This window comes from Emys orbicularis, chromosome 4 (genome assembly GCF_028017835.1).
Source record: "Emys orbicularis isolate rEmyOrb1 chromosome 4, rEmyOrb1.hap1, whole genome shotgun sequence".
Taxonomy (NCBI): Eukaryota; Metazoa; Chordata; order Testudines; family Emydidae; genus Emys; species Emys orbicularis.
In genome coordinates, this window is record NC_088686.1 from 83,707,784 (window position 1) to 83,735,090 (window position 27,307).

The 27,307-nt window shown below is 40.5% G+C and overlaps 1 protein-coding gene across 1 annotated transcript in view; it reads right to left on the reverse strand.

Moving 5' to 3' along the window:
* Positions 1-11,853: 11,853 nt before the first annotated feature.
* CD44 (CD44 molecule (IN blood group)) overlaps positions 11,854-27,307 on the reverse strand; it is a 152,641-nt gene continuing 137,187 nt past the window's right edge. The window contains exons 15-20 of the mRNA XM_065403321.1: positions 25,026-25,190; positions 23,951-24,130; positions 22,669-22,854; positions 18,323-18,421; positions 16,384-16,462; positions 11,854-12,070 (exon numbers count right to left, since the gene is read on the reverse strand). Of these exons, the coding sequence (XP_065259393.1) occupies positions 11,854-12,070; positions 16,384-16,462; positions 18,323-18,421; positions 22,669-22,854; positions 23,951-24,130; positions 25,026-25,190 (926 nt within the window). The remainder of the gene's footprint in view (positions 12,071-16,383; positions 16,463-18,322; positions 18,422-22,668; positions 22,855-23,950; positions 24,131-25,025; positions 25,191-27,307) is intronic.

A 27,307-nucleotide genomic window follows, 5' to 3' on the forward strand; every position in this document is an offset into this window, starting at 1 on the left:
CAGGTGGTGCAGCTATTAAATGTGCTGGGGAAGCTAAAATATTTATTGTCAAAGTGGAAATAATTACAGTTAGTATAATTACAGTTATATGATTTCTATCATATGAAATGATCAGTCCTTTAATCTGTGAGATTTAATAGCCCGCAGGCTGTGATCTTATTAGCTCTGACAAAGCTAGGAAGGGGCAAGCATTTGCTTGTGAGACTGCTAAGGAAAACCCAGGGTATGGCAGAAAGTGGTGTTGGCAGTCCAGTAGCTGGCACTCTTCCCTCTGAGTCAATCATGATCCAATGCCCCAGTATGGTGCCAGAGGGGATTTTTTGGACAAAACTTAAATCAGAAGTCCTGAGCACTCTCAGTCATTAAAATTCCTCTTGAAATTAGTTGGACTCAGGATTCTCCTTCACTTCCTGGCCTAATCTGGTGTGTTGTGCACTTTTACACCCCTTTTATGCTCTTCCAACCCAGAGACGGTTTCTCTGTATTGGCACATCACTTTGATAAGCTTGAACCATATTTTGGGATCCTTTAGCATGAAAGGAATTATAACAAGATATATGTTGATTACATTCCAAAGCTTTGTGATGTTAGACGCATAGAAGAAAAATATAGGATGAACAGAGGACACTCCTAGCTAAGTGCTCCAGGTGAAAATGCTAACTTTCCAACCCAGCCCCCAAAATCCCCAGTCCTAGAGGAGAATTCCTTTCCAACATGACTGTGATTGTTTATGGAGTGAGCCCTTCTTTATCAAGGAAACAGGTGCCATGAAGTAGAGTAAAAAAGGGTACCTTGTGGATCATTTACTAATAGCAAAAGCGGTTTTTTTTAATCCCTTTTCCCCCAATCCCCTGAGGGCATGTAAGAAAATAATAATGAAGAGGAGGTTCTCAGAAAAGCATGAGAATGTCATGCAATTCCCAGATCTTATGTACATCCTTTTACCATGCACTTTGCACTAGATGCTGTGTAAACAGGAAGAGAAGTCATCAACATACTGAAAGAAACTGGTGCACCCAAAGTTAATACACCCCCAGGAAAAATATTAAAACTGATGTGACTGTGAGACCTGAGGCAGAATTAGTCAGCTATAATAGATCCAAGTGTAGTCACTTATACTGGCCTAGTAGTATTATTAATATTTATTTATATCCGTAGCCAAAGGCCCCAATCAGGGTCGAGGCCCCACTTCAGGAGCTGAAGTAATTCTGTTATGAAGTGGGACATCTGAGTTTAGGTGCCAGTTTTCTGGGCTACGAGGAGTTGAGGGAATTACAGAAGCAATAGGCTTTGCCATTATGTGGAGAGAATGAAATTAATGTCTCATCTGTATTAGAAGTAGTAGGGAGGAAACTAGACTACGTGCAAGTCTGCATCTTGTGGTTGTAGTGATCTTTGTAAGGCACTCAAGTATTGCAGTAATGCACATGACATACATGTACAGACAGATAAAGTAGAGCACTGAATTCTGCCCACAGGAAACTGTACTGACAAGCTGTGAAAGGAGCAATGCTCCAGCCCTCCTCCATCAAAGGGAAGATTGCTGATGAGGCTTAGAAGGAAAAGGAGAAGAGGGATATTAAAAATGGTACATCTGTGAGATCCCTCTTCAAGCTCCAAGAGGGTCTGAGAGGCCTACAGCTCTCCTAAGGAAAACAATTAAACAAATCTAGAAACTGATTTTGCTCTCATGATTTAATTCTAGTCCAAGAGACAGAGTTTGCATGTGATACTATAGACAGGCAAGCATGTTTGCAAAAGTTTAGGCATCCCAGACTAGAACACAAAGCATTTAATAAATGAGGTATTATTTCATACACCCAAATATCGTGTGTCCATTGTAACATATTTACCATCAATTTCCAGAATTGGCACTTTATCACTGGGATGATAGGAGGGTATGGCTAGTTAGAGTCTTCCAGGTATGATGAACCTATTCTGGGAATAACACTGTTTGGCTACTGACATCTCTGTGTATTGCAATGCAATATCTGTGAAGGTGCTTTTACTGACGCTCCTGGGTTTGGGAAGTGCATAAAGTAGCCATGTCTTGGTAAGCTATATAAGCTTTTATCCTTTCACTTTTTGGTCACTACCTCAAAAGCAGGTAAGGTCAGTTACTACGTCTGAATTGGAAAAGGGATCACACATGCACTGCTCTCCTGCCTGCATACACCCCTCCATCCTATGGAAAAACACCCACTGTGATCTGAATGGAGGAGGCTGATGCTGAGGCACACAGAGGGTAGAAAATATGGAGTGCCTTTAATAATGTTTAATGATGGCGGTAATGATTTAAAACTGTTGTTCTGTTGATTGCTGCAGGATTTGGAGCAGAGGGAAATTAACGGCTGGCTTACTCAGGTCAAAATATTCCCCTCCACCGCCAGCTATATTCCGCCAAAGGGAACACAAACCTAGTCTTGTAGGGCCAGATTTCAAAAGTATTTAGCTGCCTAAAGATACTGGTAGGCATCTGATGATTCAAAAGCATCTAAGCATGTTAAGCCCCTAAATCATTGATGTTAGGCACCTGCTGGGGTTTACAGAAGGACCTACGCAGGTTAGGCACCTATCTGCATCTTTAGGCTTTTTAAATATGTTTGAAAATCTGGCTCATAATCCTTACTCATGGCCATAATTACTTGGTTGAGTAAGAACCTACTCCCATGAGTCGGGGCTGCAGGACTGGGCCTCACATGGCCTTTGTGAGTGATTTGAATTCTTTCATTCTCTCCTTTGTCATCCTACATTATTTCTCAAAGACAATATTCCTTGTGAGTGAGAAATAATTAATAGTCTCATGGGGTGAAATTCACCCCTTTAGAGAGGGCCACCACAAAAGGACCCACAAAAGGAGGCACAATAGTCTAGTGGATAGGGCACTGGACTAGGATTTGGGAGACTCCTAGTCAATTCCTGGCTTGGCCACTGGCCTGCTAGGTAACCTTGGGCAAGTCACTTCCCTCCTTATGCCTCTGTTTTTCCCAGCTGTAAAATGGGGATAATGATACTTACCTCCTTTGTCAAGCACTTTGAAATCTAAAAATGAAAAGTGCTATATCAGAGCTAGGTGGTGTTATCATTATTAAATCCCATTTACACCCTATTTTCAGGACATAAGGCCTTGTATTGCCCCTGTGCACAAGGGTGAATTTAATCTCTTATGAACAAGTGATTTTTGATCTACTTTGCTGTTTATATCACTGGCTTTTAGAAAAATGAAATAGCATTCATTCACAACTTTTTGGAGCTAATGGAAGATGTGTTATTAGCAAATGAATCGCAAAAGAAAGAAGAAGAAAAGGAAAGAGGAGAAAAAGAAACTTACTTCTAGCTGCAAATTTCACTTTTTCCTCTGGTGAATAAGATGAGCCAATTCTGTCAAATAACAGTAGCTTTTTATTTTTATTAATAATTTGAGAACAGATCTTTTATTATAAAAAAAAACATCCACATTTGCAAACTACAACAAACAAGTACAGGTTTTGTACACAACAGCGTCACTGCATGATTGAAGCTCAAACATTGAATCTCTTGTGGATCTGAAAAGGAAAACAAACCAACCCATTGCTCTAGAGTTTTGTGGTGAGGCTCTCATCATTTAGGGTTCTAATCCAGAGCACTTGCAAAAAAGAAATTTCCCTCCCACTCCCAGGGTTTGCGGAATCATAGCAAATGTCTGCTGGGACCACTGTGTCTTGGAACTGAAGGAAGCTAAGGCATGCTGTAGAGGCTTGTTTCCACTCAAGGCAAGCACTGTCAACTTGGGGGAGTAGGGAACATTCTGCAAGCTGGGAGTGGAAACTTTCCACCCAGGAGCCACAGTGAGGGCACTGACAGAAACCTGAAACAGCAGCCCTGAGCTAAGTGCTTTCTGTTCCAGAGGGGAGGTGGACAAAAGCTGTAAATACAGCCCCAGGTTTAAGGTTTGAACAGGAGTAAAAAGTATTCAGTTCAGCCCTGGCTGCTCTGGGTAGAAAGAAGGCATGAGGCCCGCATTCACTGTCCTGCTTGCAGAGAAAATGCGGTCACTGATAACCATCTAAGTATTTTCTAGGTTAAGCCAGTGACGGAAAACAAACAGCGCCAAAAAAAAAAAAAAAAACGTGAGAGAAAATAATGCCAATGGCTCGAATTAAACCAACAAATGCAAGAAAATTCAGCTGAAGCTCTATCCTTAACCCAACTTGCTTGTGCTCTGGTAGGTAAGGAAGTTCAAACCTACTACTAAACTGGTGTCCTGGAGAGAGTTTCTAAGAGGAGCAGCACAGAATTCACAACCCAGGGGGAAGTGAAGCTAAGATGGCTTAAAGTAAACTTTGCACCATCCTGGTCCTGAGCTGCTCTGAGGGCTGGAGGAGCCCCCAAATGTAATTTAGCCCTGGAGGCCTGTCTAACTTTTGGCATCCTCCCGTGCCTGCAATCTTTACTCCCAATACACCTCTCCTGCCCCCAAACCCACCCCACCATGCTCCGTATGCCAGTACTTACAAGCAGGGCCGGTGCTACCATTAAGGCAAACTAGGCGGTTGCCTAGGGCGCCAAGATTTGGGGGCGCCAAAAAGCGGTGCCCCCAATTTTTTTTTACAGCGTTCCTACACCCCCTCCCCAAGCGCACGGTCGCCGCTCCACTTCTCCCACCTCCCAGGCTTGCAGCGCCAATCAGCTGTTAGGCGCCACAAGCCTGGGAGGGGAGGAGAATTAGAGCGGGGGCAGCGTGCTCGGGGAGGAGGCGGAGCAGAGGTGAGCTGGGGTGGGGAGCTGCCGCACGGCTCCCCGGGGGGGGGAGCTGCCGTGCGGGGGGGCACCTCGGGGGGGGGGAGCTGCCGTGGAGGGGGGCGCCTCAGTGCGGAGGGGGGGCGGGGAGCTGCTGCAGGGCTGGGGGGGGGGCAAGGTGGAAGTTTCGCCTAGGGCGCGAAACTTCCTTGCACTGGCCCTGCTTACAAGAGGAGCACCCGAGGGCAGCCTTACGGCTGTCTGCCTCAGTTTCTGCACCAAACAAATTCTTCCCAGACAGAACCAGGGCTTTTAGGTCCCCTTTACAACACCCTGGCCCCTTACCTGGTATAAAGGGTCCAGAAATAGAACCAGGCTCTCATTCCTGGTGTATAGAGAGTGAATAAATGATAATAGATCAATTTTATCAAGGTGTTATTCCATGGTCCATTATTTCAGCATGAACTCTGAGTGTGCCTGGGTACTGTAATCTTATCTTACCTTAGACCCTTAAAGCTACACAGGGCAGGGGAGATTAGTTCTACGGCAGTGTTAGCGATAGGTAAACTGAGTAAGGAAAACATTAGATGCCTCATTCCATCCCCAGTTCATACACACCTGTCCATTTCCACAACTAAGCTCAATGTGAACCATTTTTTTCAGAATTTGCTCTCTTCACTTAAAGCTAAGAAAATGTTTACATGCCTTCCTGAATCAAGGCGTAAATGAGATCAGAATTTGGCCTTTTTACTTGAAGAAACAATAAATTTTATTTTGAGCAATCCAAAAGAAACAAACTGCTAAATGACATACAAAAATATACATGGTTTTTAACTTCACAATTCTATCTTAAAATGGCTAAAACATTATTTTCCTCTCAAAGCTTGTGAGGGAATAAGCAAAAACTCTAATTGTTTCTGGATTTCTTTTCAGCAAGTTTTTGTCTGGAAATTTTTTTTATGGTTGAGCTAGAAATAGGGATTAGTGAACATTATGGAGGGTAGTTTTGTGATTTTTTTAAACAATTGTACTGAGCTTTACAAGGTACTCAAAACCAATTTTAATTCACGAGTCTTATTTCCCTGAAAATTAAAATACATTCTGTTTTCCAGTGATGCTGCAATTATTTGAAAACATTTTTTTTCCTGGGTAGAGGAAAGCCTTTGCTATGTATAAGGAATAGAGGAACTTTCCAAAAATATAGTCTGGCACAATGAGGTCCCTATATATGGCATTAAAACGACGTCTATTTTTTATGAGAATTTTTTCACTCCCCTCTTTGTTCCTTTTGTCTGTCTCTCTGCCTTTGGTTTTCATTCTGATCTCTCATCAATTTTCATTTTAATTTTATCATTGGATTTTCTTCTCTATTCCTTTTTTCCTAAGCAGAACTCAGTGATGTTTAAGTCAAACTTTCAAACCTCCATATTCCAGTGGGTTCGAAATTAGATAAAAGGGATTCACTTGTCCCCAGAAAATTTGAAAAGAGTGGAAAAGGTTATAATAAAAAATGGTGACTTCCCTTTAAGCCAGTGTTTCTCAAACTGGGCTCGCAGCTTGTGTAGGGAAAGCCCCTGGCGGGCCAGGCTGGTTTGTTTACCTGCCCCGTCTGCAGGTCCGGCCGATCGCGGCTCCCACTGGCCGCGGTTTGCCGCTGCAGGCCAATGGGGGCTGCTGGAAGTGGCAGCCAGTAAGTCCCTAGGCCCGCGCCACTTCCAGCTGCTCCCATCGGCCTGGAGCAGCGAACCGCAGCCAGTGGGACCCGCGATCGGCCGGACCTGCGGACGGGGCAGGTAAACAAACCGGCCCGGCCCGCCAGGGGCTTTCCCTCCTTTAGCGGCGACCCCAGTTTGAGAAACACTGCTTTAAGCAGTGCTTACAGGCAAATACCATGGTTTAGATGTTTTCCAGGTGACCATGGAACACATGCTGACAAAAGTAGAGCTTTCATTGACTTCAATTGCCTTTCCCCTTGAAAAACAATCAGAGTTCTTGAGGACAGGAGGCCACCTCTGATTGAGGACACTTTTAATAAACAGCAACTTTTTATTATCACTACTTTCCAAAAATTGCAATACTGGGAAATGTTCAATATTCACAGCTGACTTGAATGTGGGCAATGTACATGCATACAAAAGTGGATTTTCATTCCATGTTAACTGGTAAAACTCCATAATTCCTCCATGAAAAGGGAAAAACCAACAACCACAAACCTGCTTAGCCTGAGTAAACTTTAAAAACATAATAATAGGTGCCAGAAAGTATTGGCATGGACAGTTCCAGAAGCTGTGTGTTAAACACTGGGAAAGTAAATCTTTAACAATAGCTTTAAATAGAGATAATGAAGACAAAAGTATAATCTGAACCATATTTAAAGGGCATCATTAGTCATCTTTGCCAAATTCACACTCTGGTTTTCTTTACTTTGAGTAGGGAAAGCAGTTGTTCTTAACAGCAGACATGTGCACTGGGTATGTACTGCTTGCCACCTGGCATAGTAATAACTAGATGAGCTGTGAGTGGGAGAGATCTCACATTCAGCTTACAAACAGTGGGAGGAAAGCTCATTGGGAAAGATCAGTTCAGGTTTTTTTTGCCTAGAATTACATGTTCAAGTGTCAGCTGCTAAGTACCAGTTCTGGTGAAGGGACTTTCCCAGTGAGTAACACAGAGATTTCACTCTCACTGCACCACTTCTCTTAACTATCTCACAAACTTCTTGCTGCCTACAGCATTCTCTCTCCCATCCTAATCACATTAAGCTCTGTTCCCCAAAACACCTTACTCCATTTAAAGTGAATGGGAGTCTTGTCACTGACTTCAATGGAGGCATGATTTCACCACAGGCAACTTTGGGTTTCAACATTTTCTTCCCTATATCAGAAAGCTAATCAGTATCCAGATCTATCACCTGTGTCTATATTTATCTAAATATAAAGTATCAGATCTAATTCAGTCTAATCAACTTCAACTCGAGTAGTAGGAGCCATGAGTAGCTTACTAAGATGAAGTAAAAGCTTTTGGCTGCAATATTGAATAACTTCCCCCAAGAAGCCAATCTAAATCCAAATAGTCCCCCCAACTGCTGGCTCAATGAAGTTTTTTGAGGCCTTGTCTACACTATGGGGGAAAGACAATCTAAACTATGCCATATGAGTTATGTTAGTAATGTAACTCAAGTCAACATAGCTTAGATACCGTGGGGTCCACAGTACACTATGTCGATGGGAGACACTCTCCTGTCGACTCCCCTTATTCTTCTCGTTCTGATGGAGTACCGGAGTTGATGGGAGAGCGATCTGTGGTCGATTTAATGGGTCTTCACTAGACCCGCTAAATCGACCCCCAGTGCATTGTTCGCCACAGTGTTGATCCCTGGTAAATGTAGACAAGCCCTAAGTCTCCTGGGTCTCACAGCTAATTCTGAGAGGGAAATAGTTACTTTCCTGGAGACATTGAAAGGTTAATTAAGCACTTCCCTAACCAAGGCGGGAGTCTCTGTCGCTGCACAGTTCCATTACTCTGTGGTAATCAGGGCCCTGGTAATGATCTCTTTGGAAGTCTCCATCAGCATGCTAAATCCTTCCAAACTACTTAATACAGGGGTAGGTTCTTGTTACTGTCAAATTACACACACAAAACATCCCTGAGATGCCAGCAAAAACATAGAAATATCATACTGGAATTCTGATTCCCACTGACTTTGTGGAAAATATTTAAAACACTCCCTTACTATAAAGCTTTTTACCATAATGTAACCCTTCTCACTTCTCTGCTTCAATAAACCGTTCTTTATAAATCATCCAGAAAACATGGGTGAAGTCATTAATCAGAAAGAGAGCGATTATAGTCACCTCTCACTCTTAATACACTCGATGCTTTAGATAACCTTTCCATGTAAATTCAAGTATTGGCTATATTTCTTATTTTCAGCACTGTTTGAGGTAATTGAACACCATATGCTGCTTACAAGGTTGCCCTATACTTTGCTTTTTCTGAGTTAAACCTGTCTCACTGGAAAATTAAGTGGTGCCTGCAAAAAATATCGGGCCCATGCACACACCAAATCGATCTAAGTTAGTGGAATTTCACTGGTGTGACACAGATGTAAGGGCTTGATTCCATTAAGTGCTGAGCCCCCTCAACGGCCACTGACTTCAATGGGAGGTCAGCATCTTACAGGATTCAGCTCTAGGTGAGATGAGAATTAGACTCATCATCCAATTTCTAGAGAAGCCAAACCACCCATTTCAAACTGGCAAGCTGAGTTTTTTCCCCAGATGAATGAATGCTTGGAAACCCCACACACAATGTTAGTAAAGCATGCAAGAGTACAGGCAGTTTCAGCTGGGTGTAGCCTAGGGTTTACAACCATGTAAATAGACCTGTGGCTCACTGGTACAAAGCAAAAAAAAAAACCAAAACCCTAGCTAATAATAATGCCAGTCTTATCTTTTCCCTTAATTTAGAATCAAATTTATTTTTGGAAGCTCAATTTACTTTTTTTCCATGTTTCTGGTTAAAATTTAGAGAGGATTCTTTCTTCTTTCTAATTAATCTGTTAATAAATATACAAATATATCAAGGGTGCTCTGTAATAAACAAAAAAAATCCCCAAACAATAAAAACCCCACCTCAGTACAAACAATTGTTATACGCATGAAATGACAATCTAGTTTTGAAACTATAATGCAAATTAATTATACATGTGGCACATGACATCTTAATATGAATCACTTTTGCATATATAAAATAATGGCACTGCTTCTGTAGGAGAGATTGCATGCCACCTTATAAAAAAAATAAAAAACCAAACCTCCAAAGAAGACAAGTCATGATGTCCTTGCCATACTAGATACTGAAATTGAGTAATCTGGGAAGGAGATGGCAGATTTCCCCATTAAATATCTAAATAGGTATATTCCTATTTAGAGTAAGAATTCGAATGTGTAACATGCCAAAGCCTGTATTTAAAGAGGTCTTTGCAGAGACCCTATGTTCAGCTAGGATTCAAGAGGTGAATAGGCCTTGTTCTGACCCTCTGTTTGATCAAATTTTATGCACAGTGCCCATTTAAATGCATCCTTCAAGAGACCATTCCGATTTACAATGGCTGATGGAAAACACTGTCAAAAACTACTTCAGGAATGAAAAATGTCTGAAGGAAACAAATATCCCACAGCATAATTGAGTTATGTATGTTCATGACGGGATGAGAATGTTGACATTGGACCATATTTACTGATGATGTAAACAGGTATAACTCCATTGACTTCAAAGCGTATGATCATATACAGCCCACAAACGTGTGACTTTCTACATATGAAACATCCCTGTTCAGTGGGCCAGCACATATGCCACTTAAGCAGTCAAATTAAGTCATGCTTTGCTGGCCCTCTTGCACAAGGGTGAATTTCACCCGTGGCAATCTGCCTGAGAAATGTTACCAAGTTACAGTATGTCATTAAACAAACACTTATGGAGAGCTGCTAAAGATCTACATTGAGAAACACAACCTCAGCAATTTCATGCATAGTGGTATGAATAAAGCACAATATTAGACAATTCTAGCTGAAATTGTAACTGCTGAAGTTTCTTTAAAAAGGAAATTAAAATAAATGACTTTAGTGGGCTCTTCTCAGTTCATTAAGGATCCATGGTCAGTGAATGGGACTATTTTGCTTAACTGACTAAACATTTAACAGTTCCCATCCCATGCTGCATAGGGTCCTCATTGATTATAATTACATAATGAATTGTTTTTACTTAGATTTTTCCTTAAAGTGAAGTTGGATAGACTATTGCTGGTAATTCGATTTCTTGCTGATAATATATTCAATCAATTCAGTGTATGGTACTGGATGCCATCTTAGTTTACACAAATACTTTACATAAATGGGATGTACAAAGGGGAGGGAAGCATGTGGCAATGCAGCAGCAGCTATTTTATGTTGTTGGAATAGTTTTCTTTCATTTTCTTTGATCTTTATGCAGTTTTCCAACTTCTTGTTTCAACAAGTGAACAATATTTCTCTTCGCATTTTTAATAAGCAGAGTTTAAACAAAAAGATGGATGAAGTAGAATCCAAAAGAGAACATCACATAATTTTAATTTGACTGTTAAAATATCAGCAAGATAGTGTAACATGCAACAATTATGGGGAAAAACAGGTTGTGCTAAGCTCAACATCTTATGATACATCTGAGAGCAGGGAAAGATAGAGCCCTATTCTGCAAGAAACAAAATATTGCCATCTTGTTTGATCATTTCCTACTGCTAGGTTTTGAAATATGTGTTTGAGTTGTGGTCACTGCATTTATTTGTCAACTTAACTAACAAGGTTCACTAGGGAACGTACTCAAAATATGATTGATGGGGGGGAACAGCAACAGACAGCTTTGAAACTGAAGGATAACTGCACAGATTGTTAAGATAATAAAGAATAGAAGATTATTTATCAGCTCAAGTTTTCATGTCTTTTCCCACTCGCCCCAATAAAAATTATTGACATTATATATGCATGGGCATTTAAAAAATAGAGATAAATAGTTTTGTCCTTTGGGAGTTCTCTCATTGTATCCCCTAGTTGTAATCATTCTAAAATGTCACAGTTTGCCTATACCAGCAGATCCTGAATGCACCTGACAAACTCCACAGGGCTGAAAGGTGATTTTAAAAGACTCTGGTGTAATACAAACTCTACAGAAGCCCTTTTTTCTTTAACTCTATTTTTCTCTAGATGTTTATTCCTCACTTATGCTCATACCATGTAAATTTAGTATCATAAATGCCTTTGAGATGGAGTGACTAGATATTTCTGTATTTCCACTTAGTGAAGGTGCTGCAACTGGAGAAAATATGATTTCAACTAACATCCCTCCTTACATATACGTGTCTTCCAGGTAGGAAATGGGAACTGCCAAATTTATGCAAGTCTCAGGCGCTTATATCAGAAAGCAATGTCAATTTTTTAAATTTGGACCTGATTTTTAAAAATATTAAAAAGAAGAATAAAATGTATGCTTAATTATGCTCAAAAGACGTCAGTAGCACATTGCATCTGTGAGTTCCAGGCCCAGTTCCATGTGATTTTGATTTCCCCAACTCTCGATCTACAAGATGGACCAACACTATTACATCCCAGTCTTCATGTTAGCCTCTTGTTGATTTTTCGTTTCGTCTGTGGTCAGGAATTCATCACATGGTCCTGTTCGATTATCTGGCTGTTGTTTATTTACCAAGTGCACCATTTCTTGAGATTTGCTGGCTTCTCCATTCAGTCCACCCATCTTCTTGTCTGACACTGACCCTTTGCCATTGTTAATCACTAGCTTTTTCTTCTGCCCACATCTAGTAAAAATAAGCAACACAAATGGAGATTATGGAACTGGGAAGCACAACATACAGAATAGATTTTCTAGAAAGGGGGCAAAGGAAATAAAACTTGAGTCTGTCAATGGAGAAAAGCTAAAATATAATACATAAAGCTTTTGTCTTTAGTGGATATATTAAGTTTTTCAGGTGGGATATCCAAAAGTATCCATCACTGCCCTTATTCTGCTCCCATCGACTTAAGTGGGAACACAGTTCTTTTGAAAATCCCATCCTTCATATATTGCTCAGTTATTTTTAGAACTAGGTCCGAAGTTTTCAACTTTTGGAACTGGTAATATTTGGATCCAGGGTTCCAACCTATCTCCAGTTATCCCAGAGGGTCACTTTTCTCTTCTGTTCTCTTTTTAGTGTGTCAGGACTAGAACCATGCTGACAGTAATGGAAGGGGTCACAATGCTATCATCAACAGTTTGGCTTGTTAAAGGCTATATTAAGGATGGAAAATAAAGACTGGGCTTAGATATTATGCTTCAGATTCTCAGCTGCGTCCTGGATGCAGCTAAGGATGAGATCACAAATAAGTCATTTGAGGCTTTCTGATCCTGGGACTGGTTCTATGCTGACCAATCCCTCATGTAGTTCTGAGCAGCCTTAGTACAGCTACAAACTATACTTGCTGACTATGGCCCCAAAAGGTTAATATGTCAACTGACATGCATTATACTGCATCAGCACTCTGGAAAAAAGGGGGTGGGAACAGCCACTGCTTCCCCCTAACATACCCTGTGTTATGCTGTAGGAGGAGTGGCATAGAAGCTAGCTGTGCTGGTTTTATACCATTCAGGGATATCTCATGGAGCTGGTTAAACTGGCTTTCTGGTTATGTTGCACAGTTAAATATAATTAATTAAAGACACACACACGCAGCACTATTCTTTGAAAACAACTACAATGTTTATGTAAACGTGTTTTAAAATGCTTCCTGCTTTGGCTAAGTGAATTCCATTTGAACTACTAATTTGGCAGTTAAATTATTTCTCCATCTTTCGTTTGAATCAAGTATATATATTTTTTGCCAGACAGACATACGACAGCTGTTTTAGCCAATGTGACTGAGAGCAGATCCGCCTTGTCTCAATTCGCTATGTTTACATTATGCAACACATGTGAGCAAATTCAGCCCTGAATTACTCCCACACAACACCAATAGAGAAAATACTATACAGTAATGGGATTCCATGGGATGTGAGGCAGAGCATTATTTCTTTCCAAAATGATATCTAAAATGTGCAGCATTTCATCATGGATTGTGGACAGAAGGACCCTCCACAATCCATGAATATTGTGGAGAGGCTATTCAGACTGAAGGCGGATTCTTTACATAAAATATTCATTCATTTTGTTGGGGCTCTACAAGTCATGCTGGGCTTTGGGTCACACTATTTCAAAATATAACCCACATAGGAATTGTGAAAAAGGGAAAATTTAAATGATAAGATCAAGCTATTCCCTATTCACCAAAATGATCTACTTCTTTGGTTGGAATTTCTAAGACATTCTGTGGCACATAAACCTCTCAACTAGAGAGGCTCAGTCTCTTGAGCAATTCATCGAACATTTCGGTGCTTTAGGCAAGTCAAAGATTTCTTGTGAAAATTGGATTCTGAAGCATTAAAATATATACTTCCTGACCAGCCTGTGTGAGAAGGAGAATGAAACTATATGTGATTGGTTGGTTAAAGTTCAATTAAGTATTGGAAACACATCATAACTTAGCTGGTCATTTAAAAATATATGTGTGAAAGCCTTCCAAATTCTACTTTCTAACTCTCTAACAACTCTCTCACAAAACCCTTAGTATACTCCATCCTGCTTTTCAGCAAAGATCTCACAACAAAGTTGCTATTGTGAGATCATAAATTACTATTTTCATATTTCTAAGACTTATAATTTTTAGAAAATATTCTACAGTATACTTATTAGGTAGTATAAATTACTGTAAGTAATTAACACTAATTTACACTTGTCAAATAGATGAGCAAAAAGTTACCTATGATTTTTTTTAAAAAAACCTGAATTTATTAACTTAAGGCCTGATCCAGTGTCCCTTAAAGTCAATGGAAAGATTCCCCTTCACTTCAGTGGGTGTCGGAGCAGACCCCTCCTTCCTACTTCACAAAATTTGCCTCCCAGTCAGTACAAATTAGCAGGTGTGTGTTGTGTGTGAGTGTGTATACACACCTAGCATTATGCTGTATGTATCATTTAACTCCCTGAATTTCAAAGTAAAAATATGTTTTTAATTTTAAAAAGTAGTTAATAATTTATAGCTTCCAGATTGTTTCATTTCTGGACAGATTCTATCTGTATTTGATCATGGCTGGACCTGTCTGTTTCTATGGTGATTTGTGGGGTGGGGGGAAACAGAGGGAGGAGAAGAAGGCAGTCTCAGCTTTGTAGACATAGCAGAGTGACACAAATCAATAAACCATAACATTCACACTATAATTCCTAGATTAACTAACAAGAGGGAGGTTGTAGATTCTTGTGTGTTTTACCTTGTGTGACTGATAGTTTAGAGTAGCAATTTCTCTAGACTATCAAAGGAGCACACTTAATGTGGATCTAGTCATAGGGCCATAACCTCAGCTAGTGTAAATCAGCACCACCTCTGTTGACTTGAACAGACCTATATCATTTTACACCAGCTGAGGACCTGGCCCTCAAATCACAGTCTGAGTTCACCCAATTTGCACTTCCCTGCCTCACATAAGCCTGCTTTAGTTTGCGGGAGGATCTAATCAAGGGTTCCCTCCCTCCAGCTTTAATTTCCACTATGGTATCCTGCTAGTGGAGATCACATTTCAATGGCCAACCTGGCTATGTCTCCTCCCTTTTAAGCATCACTCACTTTCTTGGGCATGCAGGCCCCAGAGGTGAAGGAATCACTGCTTTCGAGGCGGGTCAGTGTAAACCAGGAATTAATGTAGCTCATTGTGTACCATGACAAAAGTGTATGAGAATATTTGCACTGATGGAAAGTTCAAGTTTAAAATAGAAGTGGCAATCTGTTACCAACAAATAATAGTAAACCTCAGAACAGCTACTAAAAAGGGAAGAAAGACAGTCTTGTGTTTAGGACTTTGGTAGGGAGACCTGGTTTCCACAGACTTCCTGGTTAAACTCGGGTAAGTCATGTCACCTTTCTGTGCCTCGGTTTCCCCATCTGTAAAATGGGGGCAAATAGCATTTATCTATCTCACAGTGGTGTTGTGAGGCTATTTTCACTAATGTTTGCATTTTGAGAGCCTCATATGGATGGTGCTGTAGAAAGGACATTATAATCTAAGAGAACAAGGAAGAAAAGTAGTGAACTTGACACTGCCAAGGAATATTCTGAATACTTAAAAGATTTCTGCTAAATTATTAGACCCTTTGCTTACTACAGGGTTTCCCTCAACCAATCCTAAAGCAAAGGTCAAAACTGTGGCTCATGTCAGCCAAGCTCCAAAGGACCTCCTCCTCCCCCTCCCAATTCAATTCTTCTCTCAATTCCAGCCTTCTAACTAAAGAACCATTCCTCCAGTTATCAGCACCAGCTTCAAATTCCCCCCAGCAGAACCCTTTTATAGTCTGCTGGAGGGGCTGGGGAATTGATTCTCTGCAGCTGATCCAGCTAGGCTCACTGCAAACTCCCGCTATCAGGATTGGCAGCTGTGACCCTTCTTTAGCTAGTGGGAGCAGGTGAATCCTGTCTCTACAGTCCTCTGGATGGGGTGTAAACAGCTTATCACACAGAGTAATTGTACTCTTGTGGCCTATGCAACACACACAGTGGATTTATATTTAGTTAACCTGGGGACCACCTTGTTATTTACTGTACATGCTTCTGTTCACATCCATCTAGCATATTATTAACTTTCATTGACCTCAGAGGAAGCAGGATCAGGCCATTAGTATGTAAAACACAGAGAGAAATTATTCCCTTACTCTGCTATGCATAAGTTCAGTTTTTGTCACTGTGAAAACGAACAACAATAATGACCCATTCACCCACTGATTTCAATAGGGCTCCACATAAGTGCAAGGGTTCACTGCACAGCGCTCAGCACAGGACCGGAGCCTCAACTACCTGTCTGATAACTACCGTTTATCACAAAAGAAGAGGTGTGCTGTTCACAGAGATTGCCACGGTGGCAGAAACTCTTCTCTGTGCTTTTCCAAAGCTACCAGAAGCTTCATAGATCTCTCAACAATAAAGACAGCAAGGCAGCACGTTCTCCAACAATGACCTCCCTCTATCCAAAGCTAGAAATGGGCTTCCTTACCTGCTCCGACTGTTGACAGCAATGCAGACTGCCAGAATCAATGTCAGCGCCAGAAGAGAAGCCACTATGATCAGCCATTCTGTGGGTGGAATTGGGAAATAATTTAGCTCCTATTCTAATTTGCAATTTGACACAATAGCAGGAACGTGGACACTTTTGCATTCGTTTACAATACACCTCTCCCGTTACTGTCAGGGTTTTTTCTAATATGCAAGAATGTAAATATAATATGGTACTAACACAAGAGTGTAAGTAAAACTGTGCTAAGACATTACTGATAGTTACACTGAGCATGTGAATGAGAAATACATTTAATTATGTGAATGTCAAATTAAACGAAACTGTCGCTGAATGTTAACATCAGGAAACTCTATACTGTGAGACAGTGATTGGGCCTATAGCGGGGGAAAGGATTTGAATTAGTCATTTACTTCTTCAGTGGGAGAGAGAGGCCTGTTTTTGAGATATCTGAAACAATATGCAAATAGAGGTGACTTAAAAGCAAAGTGGAAGGTCTACACTTTTCTTCATTTTGCCATTTAAAGAGATCCTAAACCTTTAAAGCAGAGGTGGGCAAACTATGGCCTGCGGGACCCTCCTGCCTGGCCCCTGAGCTCCTGGCCCAGGAGGCTGGCCCCCGGCCCCTCCCCTGCTGTTCCCCCTCCTCCGCAGCCTCAGCTCGCCACGCCGCCAGCGCAATGCTCTGGGCGGCAGGCTGCGAGCTCCTGGGGCAGTGCAGCTGCAGAGCCCAGCCTGACCTGGTGCTCTGAGCTGTGTGATGGCGTGGCTGGCTCCAGCCGGGCGGCACAGCTGTAGCGCCGCCAGCCACTGGTGCTCCAGGCAGCGCGGTAAGGGGGCAGGGAACGGGGGGGTTGGATAGAGGGCAGGGGAGTTCGGGGTGGTGGTCAGGGGGCTGGGGTGTGGATAGGGGTCGGGAAGGTCAGAGGGCAGGGAACAAGAGTTGAATGGGGGCAGGGGTTCCGGGGGGGCAGTCAAGAATGGGGGGGGTTGGATGGGGTGGCGGGGAGCAGTCAGGGGTGGAGGTTCTGGGGGCTGTCAGGGGACGGGGAGGGGGGAGTGGATGGGGCAAGGGTCCCGGGGGGGCTGTCATGGAACAGGGGGGTTGGATGGGGCAGGAGTCCGGGGGGTGGCCATTGGGGTGAGAAGCGGGGGGGGTCAGATAGGGGACAGAGCTGGGCCACACCTGGCTGTTTGGGGAGGCACAGCCTCCCCTAACCGGCCCTCCATACAATTTCCAAAACTCGATGTGGCCCTCAGGCCAAAAAGTTTGCCCGCCCCTGATTTAAAGGGACATTTTGAGGTCAACTTTGCCCTCCGTTTTTAGTTTCAGAAAAACTGGATCATACCAGCAGAAATCTGGAAACAATAGAGAAAGGCTTTTTTGTTTGTTTGTTCCCAGTTAATAAATTCCCCTACACTGTTTACAATCCAAACATTGCATCATAGAGCTACTACATGAGAACCTGACACGGACTGTAAATTCTGAGCCTGATTCTGAATTCATTTACCCCCGTGTATCTTGAGAGTAAATCCACTACATCAATGGAGATATACCAATGTAAGTGAGATCAAAATTAGGCCCAACAGTGAAGCTACTTTTATGGGATTACTTCCATTGATATTGTGTTGGGCATGATACAATGGAGGTAGAATCTGGTATGATATCTTTCTAACACATAATCATACACGTTGTAGATAATATATTAGAAAAAGCATCTGCGACATATGCAGAACCTCCCAGTGCTCTAGATCTCTTCTTTCACCTTTCCAAGTGTCCTGAATATTTTGCTTCAGAGTTGAAGAACCGAATGCATTGGCAGGAATGTGGATTAGCTATGATCTCCTATAATAACCTCTTCATCTCCATTTCTTTAATTCTGTGATCAAACTGTCAAAGGCAATGGCTTGAGATACCAACCTGGTATTTGGGCTGATCTCGGCTGTGAAGCTGTTTTTGGTGTTGTGACCTGTCCAGATGGATTTGCTCTTCTGCCATCGTGTTTGTTAAGTGTAGAACCTAGACAACAAAAACATCCATTATGACCAACAAGCCTAGAGGATATTTAACAGGCAGCTATAAACTACAGACTTGCCCTTTCACAATTAAAAGGATGATATGACTACAAAGTTCACCTTGAGTCCAGAAAGAAGGAGTTTACACTGCAAAATCTCATACTAAAGTAGCATAGAAAAACATTGCACAGCCCACAGCTCATCAAAATACGTTCATAATCAGTATAACTAGGGCTGGCCTCGTTATCTTGAATAATATGATTCATTTTTCTCAACAATAGCATCTTGCTGTTTTGGGGCGGTTTTTACTTTTTATCATGCTACTGTTTCATGGGTTAAAATGTGAAGCTGGTCAGAAAATTTCCACTCAAAAAATGCTGTTTCATCGAAATAAAAATGTTTTGCAGAAAGGTATTGATTTTTATGAAATTTTTAACAGGAAGGTTTCTGAGGTCCAGGAAGGACTGTCTGGTCAATTCCCGGGAGAAAGAGAGACAGGGAAATTGAAAACCTGACCTTTTAAATCCAAAAATGGAGGTTTCAACACAAATCTGTTTCATGAAAACTTTCTAAAGGTTTTGTTTTCATTCCAATATGCAACAAAAAAACAAATCTGGAAACCTCAAATGTTCATGAAACAGAATTGTAATTTACTGGCCAGCTCTAAATGTGATATCTACTATCATGAAGAGGTCTCAAACATCAGAATGTTGTTCCTAATGGAAGGATTGTCCTCTGCCCACTTGTAGATAGATCCCTTTGTCTTTTTATCACCATCATGCACCTACAACAAGTATTTTCTGGCCTTATATTGGATGAGACTCTGCCCTTAAACAACCAGCGGGTATGCTGTTGAGCAACGTGTGAGGTACTCTCTCCAATCAGGCCAAGCACGCTGTCCTCTCAGCACTCTCAAAGCCTTCTGTCTGGGGAGCAAAAGAAGAACTCGATTGACTAGGACCCAAGTGATTCCATGATTTCACAAATCAAATGGAGTCAGCCACATAGCAATTTACTGACCAGAGTAAGTTTATAATCCATGCTATATGTGGATTTTACATTGGTATTGGTTAGCCAAATCAGTCTGTAAGGTCACAAACATTGCTATAGTGACATCAACTGATCACATTATAGAGATAGGTCCAGTGGGTTAAGCTTGGAGCAGGTATCTCTTTCGTGCTGAACCAGGACATCACCATGTCGGCTGGTGTTGGTTTTATGAATGGTCCTTCTAGACCCTAGGCACTATGTTTAGCTGTTGATATGGTTACAGTTCTCAGAAGTTTCATGTTCCAGAAGTGAAGCCTCTGGAAGACAATCTTGACATTGAGTTGTGAAGTTGAATTAGGTCTGCAATTCAACCACATACCCCCACTCTGGCCTATTTCTCATTAAATAACATTTGCTGGGCCATGCACCAATCAACTTAATTCTTGAGTATGGTAACATCTTGGCCTCCTCTATCCCCACGTTGGTGCCCGTTTCCAGTCAAGCCACCCCGCCACACACACCTATATACCCTTTGAATTCCTCATAGATTCTCCCTTGTCCAGTTTAAACTTCCCCTCATCCTTCAAAGCACTTCACGACTCCTCTCTGGCCAGAATCTCTGACCTCATTTCCTAATAATAGCTGGCAAACACACAACTAAGAAGCACATTTTTTTTCTGCTGTTAACAGGCTCTTCATGAAACCTCCAGATGTTTTTACTTATGTCTGATGGGCTACTTCATGCTATCTCATGGGAAATTCATAGCCCAGCAACAAGAACTGAGCACTGAATTTAGCATCTGGTGGAGCTGAGCTGACCTCCAAGAAAACAGACAAAGATGGTTAAACTATTACGGTGGATTGGGTACCCACAGACTTCAAGAGACATTGTTACCTGATCAGAGGCCCTAACATGATGCTCCATCCACAAAACCCCTTTGAACTGAACCGCTAACTTTTGTATAGCAATAAAGCCCAGATATTTACTAAAGATTTTAGCTGTCTAGAACTATACTATCAACACCACATAAATATTCACAACATCTAGGATTCAACTATGCAACTTAACATCACAGGCCCAGATTATCCCCTCCATAGGAGACACTTGCAGGAAGTAGACAGACAGGGGCGCTAGGGACCTCTGTGAGGTTCATCCTATGACAACTTAACCATATTCTTTCTTTGTGAAGAATCAAATATGTATTTGGATTTCTTCAGTACATGGTTTCACTATCCCACTGTGGCTTTTGGGCAAAAGATCAGTCATATTTATGATGTCAGACCACAGCTGAACATGACTATATAGGAAAAGCAAGTCAAAACATGAGGCATAGCAAACTGAGCAAAGAATTTCTTCAGAATGAGCCTTTAAATATGTTCTATGAACACGTGAAGTGAACTTTCTTTGTCATCCCATTCATGCTTTGCAGGGCCCATCTTATGAAAAAAAGACCTTCCTTCACTCCCTCAATGTGCGCACACATTTTCCACTGTGATAGAGTTGTGACCTAGCATTCTCTCTGCTTTGCTATAATGCCATAGCACTAAAAGAAATGGACGCACAGCCTTAGCATAGCAGGAAAAATGTTGGGAAGAGAGTCTCATGAGCTCTGTTGCTCCATTAATATCATGTCTTTGATTCTGCTAAGAATCTAAATTGATGATCCTTGAAAGTTACCTCAGCACCAGCTCTGTCAGATTCTACATATTCAAAAAAGAAAAGCAACCAAACATTTCTACACAGTGTCTAATGTACACACAGTAAATTAGGGAGACAGCCTAATAAAATGGGGGACTGGAAGTCAGGAGACATGACTTTGCAAGTTACACATTTAAATATGACAAATAGAAAAATAAAATAGCATTTTATAAAATATATTTATTAAATTTATAATGCTTGAGGCATCTATGCTCTATAAAATTTGGCCTCTAAAGGCAGTTTTGATCTGGTTTATTTTGCTGAGTTTGTATCATGTTGTTCATTAAGATCTGAAAAGACTGAGGGCTGGGTTCTGATCTCACTTAAACCAATGTAAATAACACTGCCTCCACCAAAGCCAATGGAATTATGCCAGTGTAAAACTGGTGTGAGAAGAGAGTAACATCTAGAACATTTAATGTAACCCAGATAGAGTCCAGAAACTATAGAAACCAAATCAGTGTGTCTCCACCATAGAACCAACTCATTTTTTATATTCAAAGCTCCTTTCAAAATCAAATTAAAGAGTTTATTTGATGCAAATTCTAACTCTTTTAAACTATTAATGTTTCATGACTATCTTCAAAAATACTTTGATGAGAGATGTGGTATTAATACATGTTCATATTATTGGTTGTGTGCAAAAAATGGCAGTAGATTGTTGGACAAATTCTCTGCTGGCACGACTGTATTGACTTCTATGGAGTTATAACAGCAGACAATTTGGCGCAGCATGACTGAGAAGGTGTAGCATTTAGGAAAGCTTCTGGGTTGATCATTTAAATGAAAAGTACATTTGGGCATACAGGATAGCCTCTTAATTTTCCAATATAATTACTGCATGTTACAACATGGAACAACAACATTCACACTGTGATCAATGCATGTTATTTCTTTATACAAACTAGCTCTATCAGAAACAAGCTTTCAAAACTGAAGCAGCTGAGAAATTAAAAGCCTATTGCTTCCTAGCACCCATAGATGCTAATAATCACGGATGGGTTACTTAACAGCAAAATTACTCGAGGGGGGGGGGGGGGAAGAGGGAGGCGGAAATGCCATACTGGAAATTCTCTTCCATGGTACATGTTCATAATATCAGGACGGTGGGGTGAGGGCTGGTTGGACTAAGTGTTACTTTGCTAGCATTCAAAATAACTGCCATTGGATGACAGAGAATAAAATGGTCAGGAAGATGGAACAAAAATGTTCTGTGTTTTGAGCCTTTAGTATAGAAAATACTATCTCCACAGCTTGACACTGGAACACTAGCAATTGCAATCAGATGTTTTGTTATGCATTTATTTCTCTGATGTTCTAGAGAGATTGCTGGAAACACTAGTCTTAAATCATCTCACTTCACATAGTTCTACAATGAAAACACTTTCTCTTTCATGCACATTGGTAGGAGGCTATTTTCTAGTTTTCAAAACTCCAATTAAAAGAAAAAACTTTTAGATCATAACATTTCCCCCAATACTTTACAAATTTACCTTTATATCGGGAGACATTAAAAAAAGGGTGAAGGATTAGACAAAATTATTGTAATTCACTGTTCTTACTGGTGGCTGTAGAAGCTGGTCCTCTGCCATGTCCAATTTCAATGTCAGAAAAAACTCCAGGTATCAAATTATCAATGGGATTGTTTGTGGGATATTTGTCTTCATTATCCCCTCCAGGTTGAATGCCAGGTGACAGTGGATCTTTAGTTGAGTCTTCATGTTTGATGCCATCATTGGAGACCACTGCTGTTATGATGATGCTTGAATCAATTTTAAACTTAATATTTGTAGAACCACCACCACCATTATTTTCCTCTTCTGGTCCTGTTGTATCTACAACAGGTCTTGGTCTTTTACATTTTTATTGTATTTAGAGCATAAGAAGAGAGAGCCTTCTGCTTTCTTTCACATTGTCACTGGTTTCTCAACATTTTAACCAACACCCCCTTGCTGTTATTCAGGGTTATGATTTAATTTAGAAGAGTCTCAGTGACAATGGACACAGAAGCAAGACCACCAAATAAAACAACCCAAAACAAACAAACCCAAGAGCAAGAAGCAGCCAGGAGTGATTACAGATGCTGAGCACTGGAACTATGTCCAATAAATATGGCAATTATTTTTTCTTTAGAAATTTCACTAATTTATTTTATGTTCTTGTCCTTAAGTGATACTGCTTAGAACAGGCTTCAGTGACATAAAAGGCACACACAACGTATGAAGGTCTGATGGAATGGCATGGAGAATTTATGATATTGCAATTATTTTGTAAAATCCTGTCCCGGATCCTCTAGACAGTGCTCTTCTATAAAGGGGTTACTGGTGAGCCACAGGAGCAAGCCATCAGAAAATTTCACCCAAAACACCATCACCGCACCAGATTTATATCCCCCAATTACAAGCACACCAGAACAGAAACTCAGAGATGATAATCTAAAGGTTAACAGGAATGCAAGATCAAAAATGAGAGCACTTGGCATCACCAAGCTGTACAAAAAGATAGAGTAGTAAGAAGAATGATTATTAGACCACCTCGCATTACCTAAGGAGACAAGGAGAATAGCCCTCATGCAAGCTCATTATGGACCAATCCAACAACACAAGGAGGAAACTCTTAACACAAAAAGAAACAAGTCAAGAATAAACTAAAACAAAAATAATTTCACAATATTACAGAAAATTTTGATTAGCCGATTTCCTGTAAACAGGTACAATAATATGCCATAACTCACCAAGAGTTATCAATAGACTTTTAGCATATTATAAATGGCAAAATAACAATTAAAACTATCTCATCCAAAAAAGAAGTAACAAGACTATAATTTATTATTCTTACTGGTACCTGTATGAGAAGATTCATTTTTATGTTCAGTTTCACTTGGAGGAATAATTCCAGGTAGCACATCATCCCTAGAGATAGTTGTGAGATACTTGTCTTCATTGCCCCAGCCAGGATGAACACTGTGCAACAATGGATCTTGGGTTGAGTCTTCATGTGTGGCACCATCATTGGAGACCACAGCTGTTATAATGATGGTGAAGCAATTGGGAACTTAATAATTGCAAAAGCACTAGCCACGTTAGTCTCATCTTCAGTGATTGCCTCTATGCCTGGCCTTGCTCTTTAAAATTTCTGCTGTATTTAGAGTATCAGAGGAGAGAAGCTCAGAAGGCTTTTGAGCCACATTTCTCACCTTTTTAACCAACACTGTCGGATTACTGTGGCTTAACAGAACCCTAATGATAATGGACATGGAAGCCTGAGCAGGGAAAGCAGAAGTATCTACTTATCTCTGGAACTCAGGTCTGATCTCAGCCAATGGGAGAAGCAGTCAGATAAGCTCACAAATGCAACAGCACCTCACCAAATTTATCTCGGTAAATCAGAATGTCATTAAAGCACAACAATGAGACAGAAAATATTTAGGCTGCTGGTAGTATAGGATAAAAAAATGGGATTTTGGAATTACCAGGCTCTATCTTTGACATATGTCTAGCAACCTGGCTTGCCAAGACATTTAGGGATTTCCCCGGTTTAGGGGAATCCCTGGTTGTCACAGAATAAGGAGAAAGCAAAATATACGATCAAATTCAATTCAAGGCTCAGATTCACAAATACATTTTTGAATCTTATTTTCACTATTCAGTACGTTCTAGTCAGCACACAGAAAAAGGCAGAGGAAAGTTCAATATACAGACCCAGAAAAAAAGAGAAGAAAATTTAAAAAATAAAAATTGTTGTGCAACTGATTCCATGCAATAAGGTCAAAAACACCGTCACCACACCAATGCACCTCTGTGCTGAGAATTTAGATTTCCAACAAGGTATGATAGTGAATAAATTGTATGCAGAAGAAATAATGTCTCATTACACACAGGGTGGTGAAATTAATATAATTCATTATTCTTACTGGTACCTGTATAAAACTCATCTTCATTTTCAGGAATAAGTCCAGGTATGACATAATCCCTGGAGGTATTTGTGGGATATTTGTCCTCACTGCCCCATCCTGGTTGATTATCTGGAGGCAGTGAATCATGGATTGAGTCTTCATATATGGCACCATCATTGGAGGTAACAGCTGTTATGACAATGGTTGAATCAGCTGTGTGATATTTGCAAAAACACTATCCACATTATTCTCAACTTCAGTTCTTTGCTCTATATTTGGCCATAATTTTTTTGCATTTCTACTGTATTTAGAGCATTAGAAGAGAGGGCCTTCTGCTTTCTTTCATATTGTCATTGGTTTCTCAGCTTTTCAACCCACACTCTCTTGCTATTTCTCAGGATTATGGTTTAATTTGGAAGAGTTCCAGTGACAATAGACAATAGACAATAGACAATAGAAGCAAGACCGTCAAAATACTCAGAGCAAGTAGCAGTGACATCTTACCCTGTAATTTAGGATTGATTATAGATGCTGAACATTGGAACCAGGTCCAATTAGTATGACAATGATTTTCTCTTTTGAGATTTCACTGATTCATTATTGTGATAGTCCTTAGGCGACATTCCTTAGAACGTTTCAGTGGCATAAAAGGCACACACAACATAAAATGGTATGATGGAATGAAGAATTTATGATACTCTAATTATTATGTCAAATCCATTCCCTGATCCCTTTATAATGCTCTGCTATAAAGGGATTGCTGATGAGCCATAGGGACAATCGTAGAATCATAGAATATCAGGGTTGGACGGGACCTCAGGAGGTCATCTAGTCCAACCACCTGCTCAAAGTAGGACCAATCCCCAACTAAATCATCCCAGCCAGAGCTTTGTCAAGCCTGACCTTAAAAACCTCTAAGGAAGGAGATTCCACCACCTCCCTAGGTAACCCATTACAGTGCTTCACCACCCTCCTAGTGAAAAAGTTAAGCCTTCAAAAAACTCATCTAAACCACTAACACCTCCACAGATTTACATTGCCGCATTGTAAGTGCACTAAAACAAACGTAGTGATGAAATATAAAGGTTAATAGGAAAGCAAGATACAAAAATATGAGGGTTTGCCATTACCACACTGTCAAATGATTAGTAAGATATTCAATAAGCATACTTTATGAAAGAACAAAACTTCCACTGTTCTTGGCAGAAGAGTCTCTAATAAGTATCTAATACAGAGAGTCAGAATAAAAAAAACTCCATCATGCCAATATCCAGGAAGAGAGAGAGTAGTGAGAACAGCAATTATTAAAACATCTAGCACTATCTATGGATATCTGGCAACTTCTCCTTGGTTCACATTGTGAAAGCTTATTATGAAATATTTTATTTGAGAACTGTGCAGAAGAAATAATATCTCATTTCACAGAGAGTGATGAGATTCATCTTCGTGTTCACTATGTAGCTAATCATCCATAGTGGTATTCGTGGGATACTTGTCTTTACTGTCCCATCCTGGATCCACATGGGTGAGTATACTATGGGATGAGTCTTCACGTTTGGCACCATCACTGGCAATGGCAGCTTTTATGATGATGGTTGAATCAGTTGTGAACTTAATATTTGCAGAATATTCTCATCTTCAGCTCTACATCTGGCCATTAAGTTTTATATTTTACTGTATTAAGTTTGTAGGAGAAGGAAAGCAGAGAGCCTCTATTTTGCTCCACATTATCATTGGTTTTCTCAACTTTTAACCAACACCATCTTGCTGTTTGGGCACTATGATTTGGCTGAATTTATCCATGCTGATAACTTAGATAGATGTCTTAGCAAGAAAAGATATAGCAGCAGCAAGTTGCCTCTGTAATCCCAGTCTTATCTCAGTTACTGACTTTGAGGACTGACCATTAATATGATAGTGACCAATAATTTTCTCTTTTGGGATTTCACTTTCACCTATACGTTATGTGTGAATCTTGCTTTTCATTATTCAGCAAGCTTTAATAGCATAGTCAGAGAAAACCCCAATACATCAACTCAGAAAAATGCAAACAACCTAGGAAATTTTAGATTCCATGCTAATGATTATCACAGTACCACTCTAAACCAAATTTTATCAAGAGACTTTCAATAGAGTATCATAATAGAATTACACAGATGTAGAAGTAGTGTTATTCCTTCCAAATAGGGAGTAAATGAACTATAGGGTGGGATTTTGAAAAGTATTCAGGATTGGTCAAACTCTTCTCCTGTCAAAATAAATAGTAAAACTCCTACTGATTTCAATGAGAGCAGATTTAGGTCAAT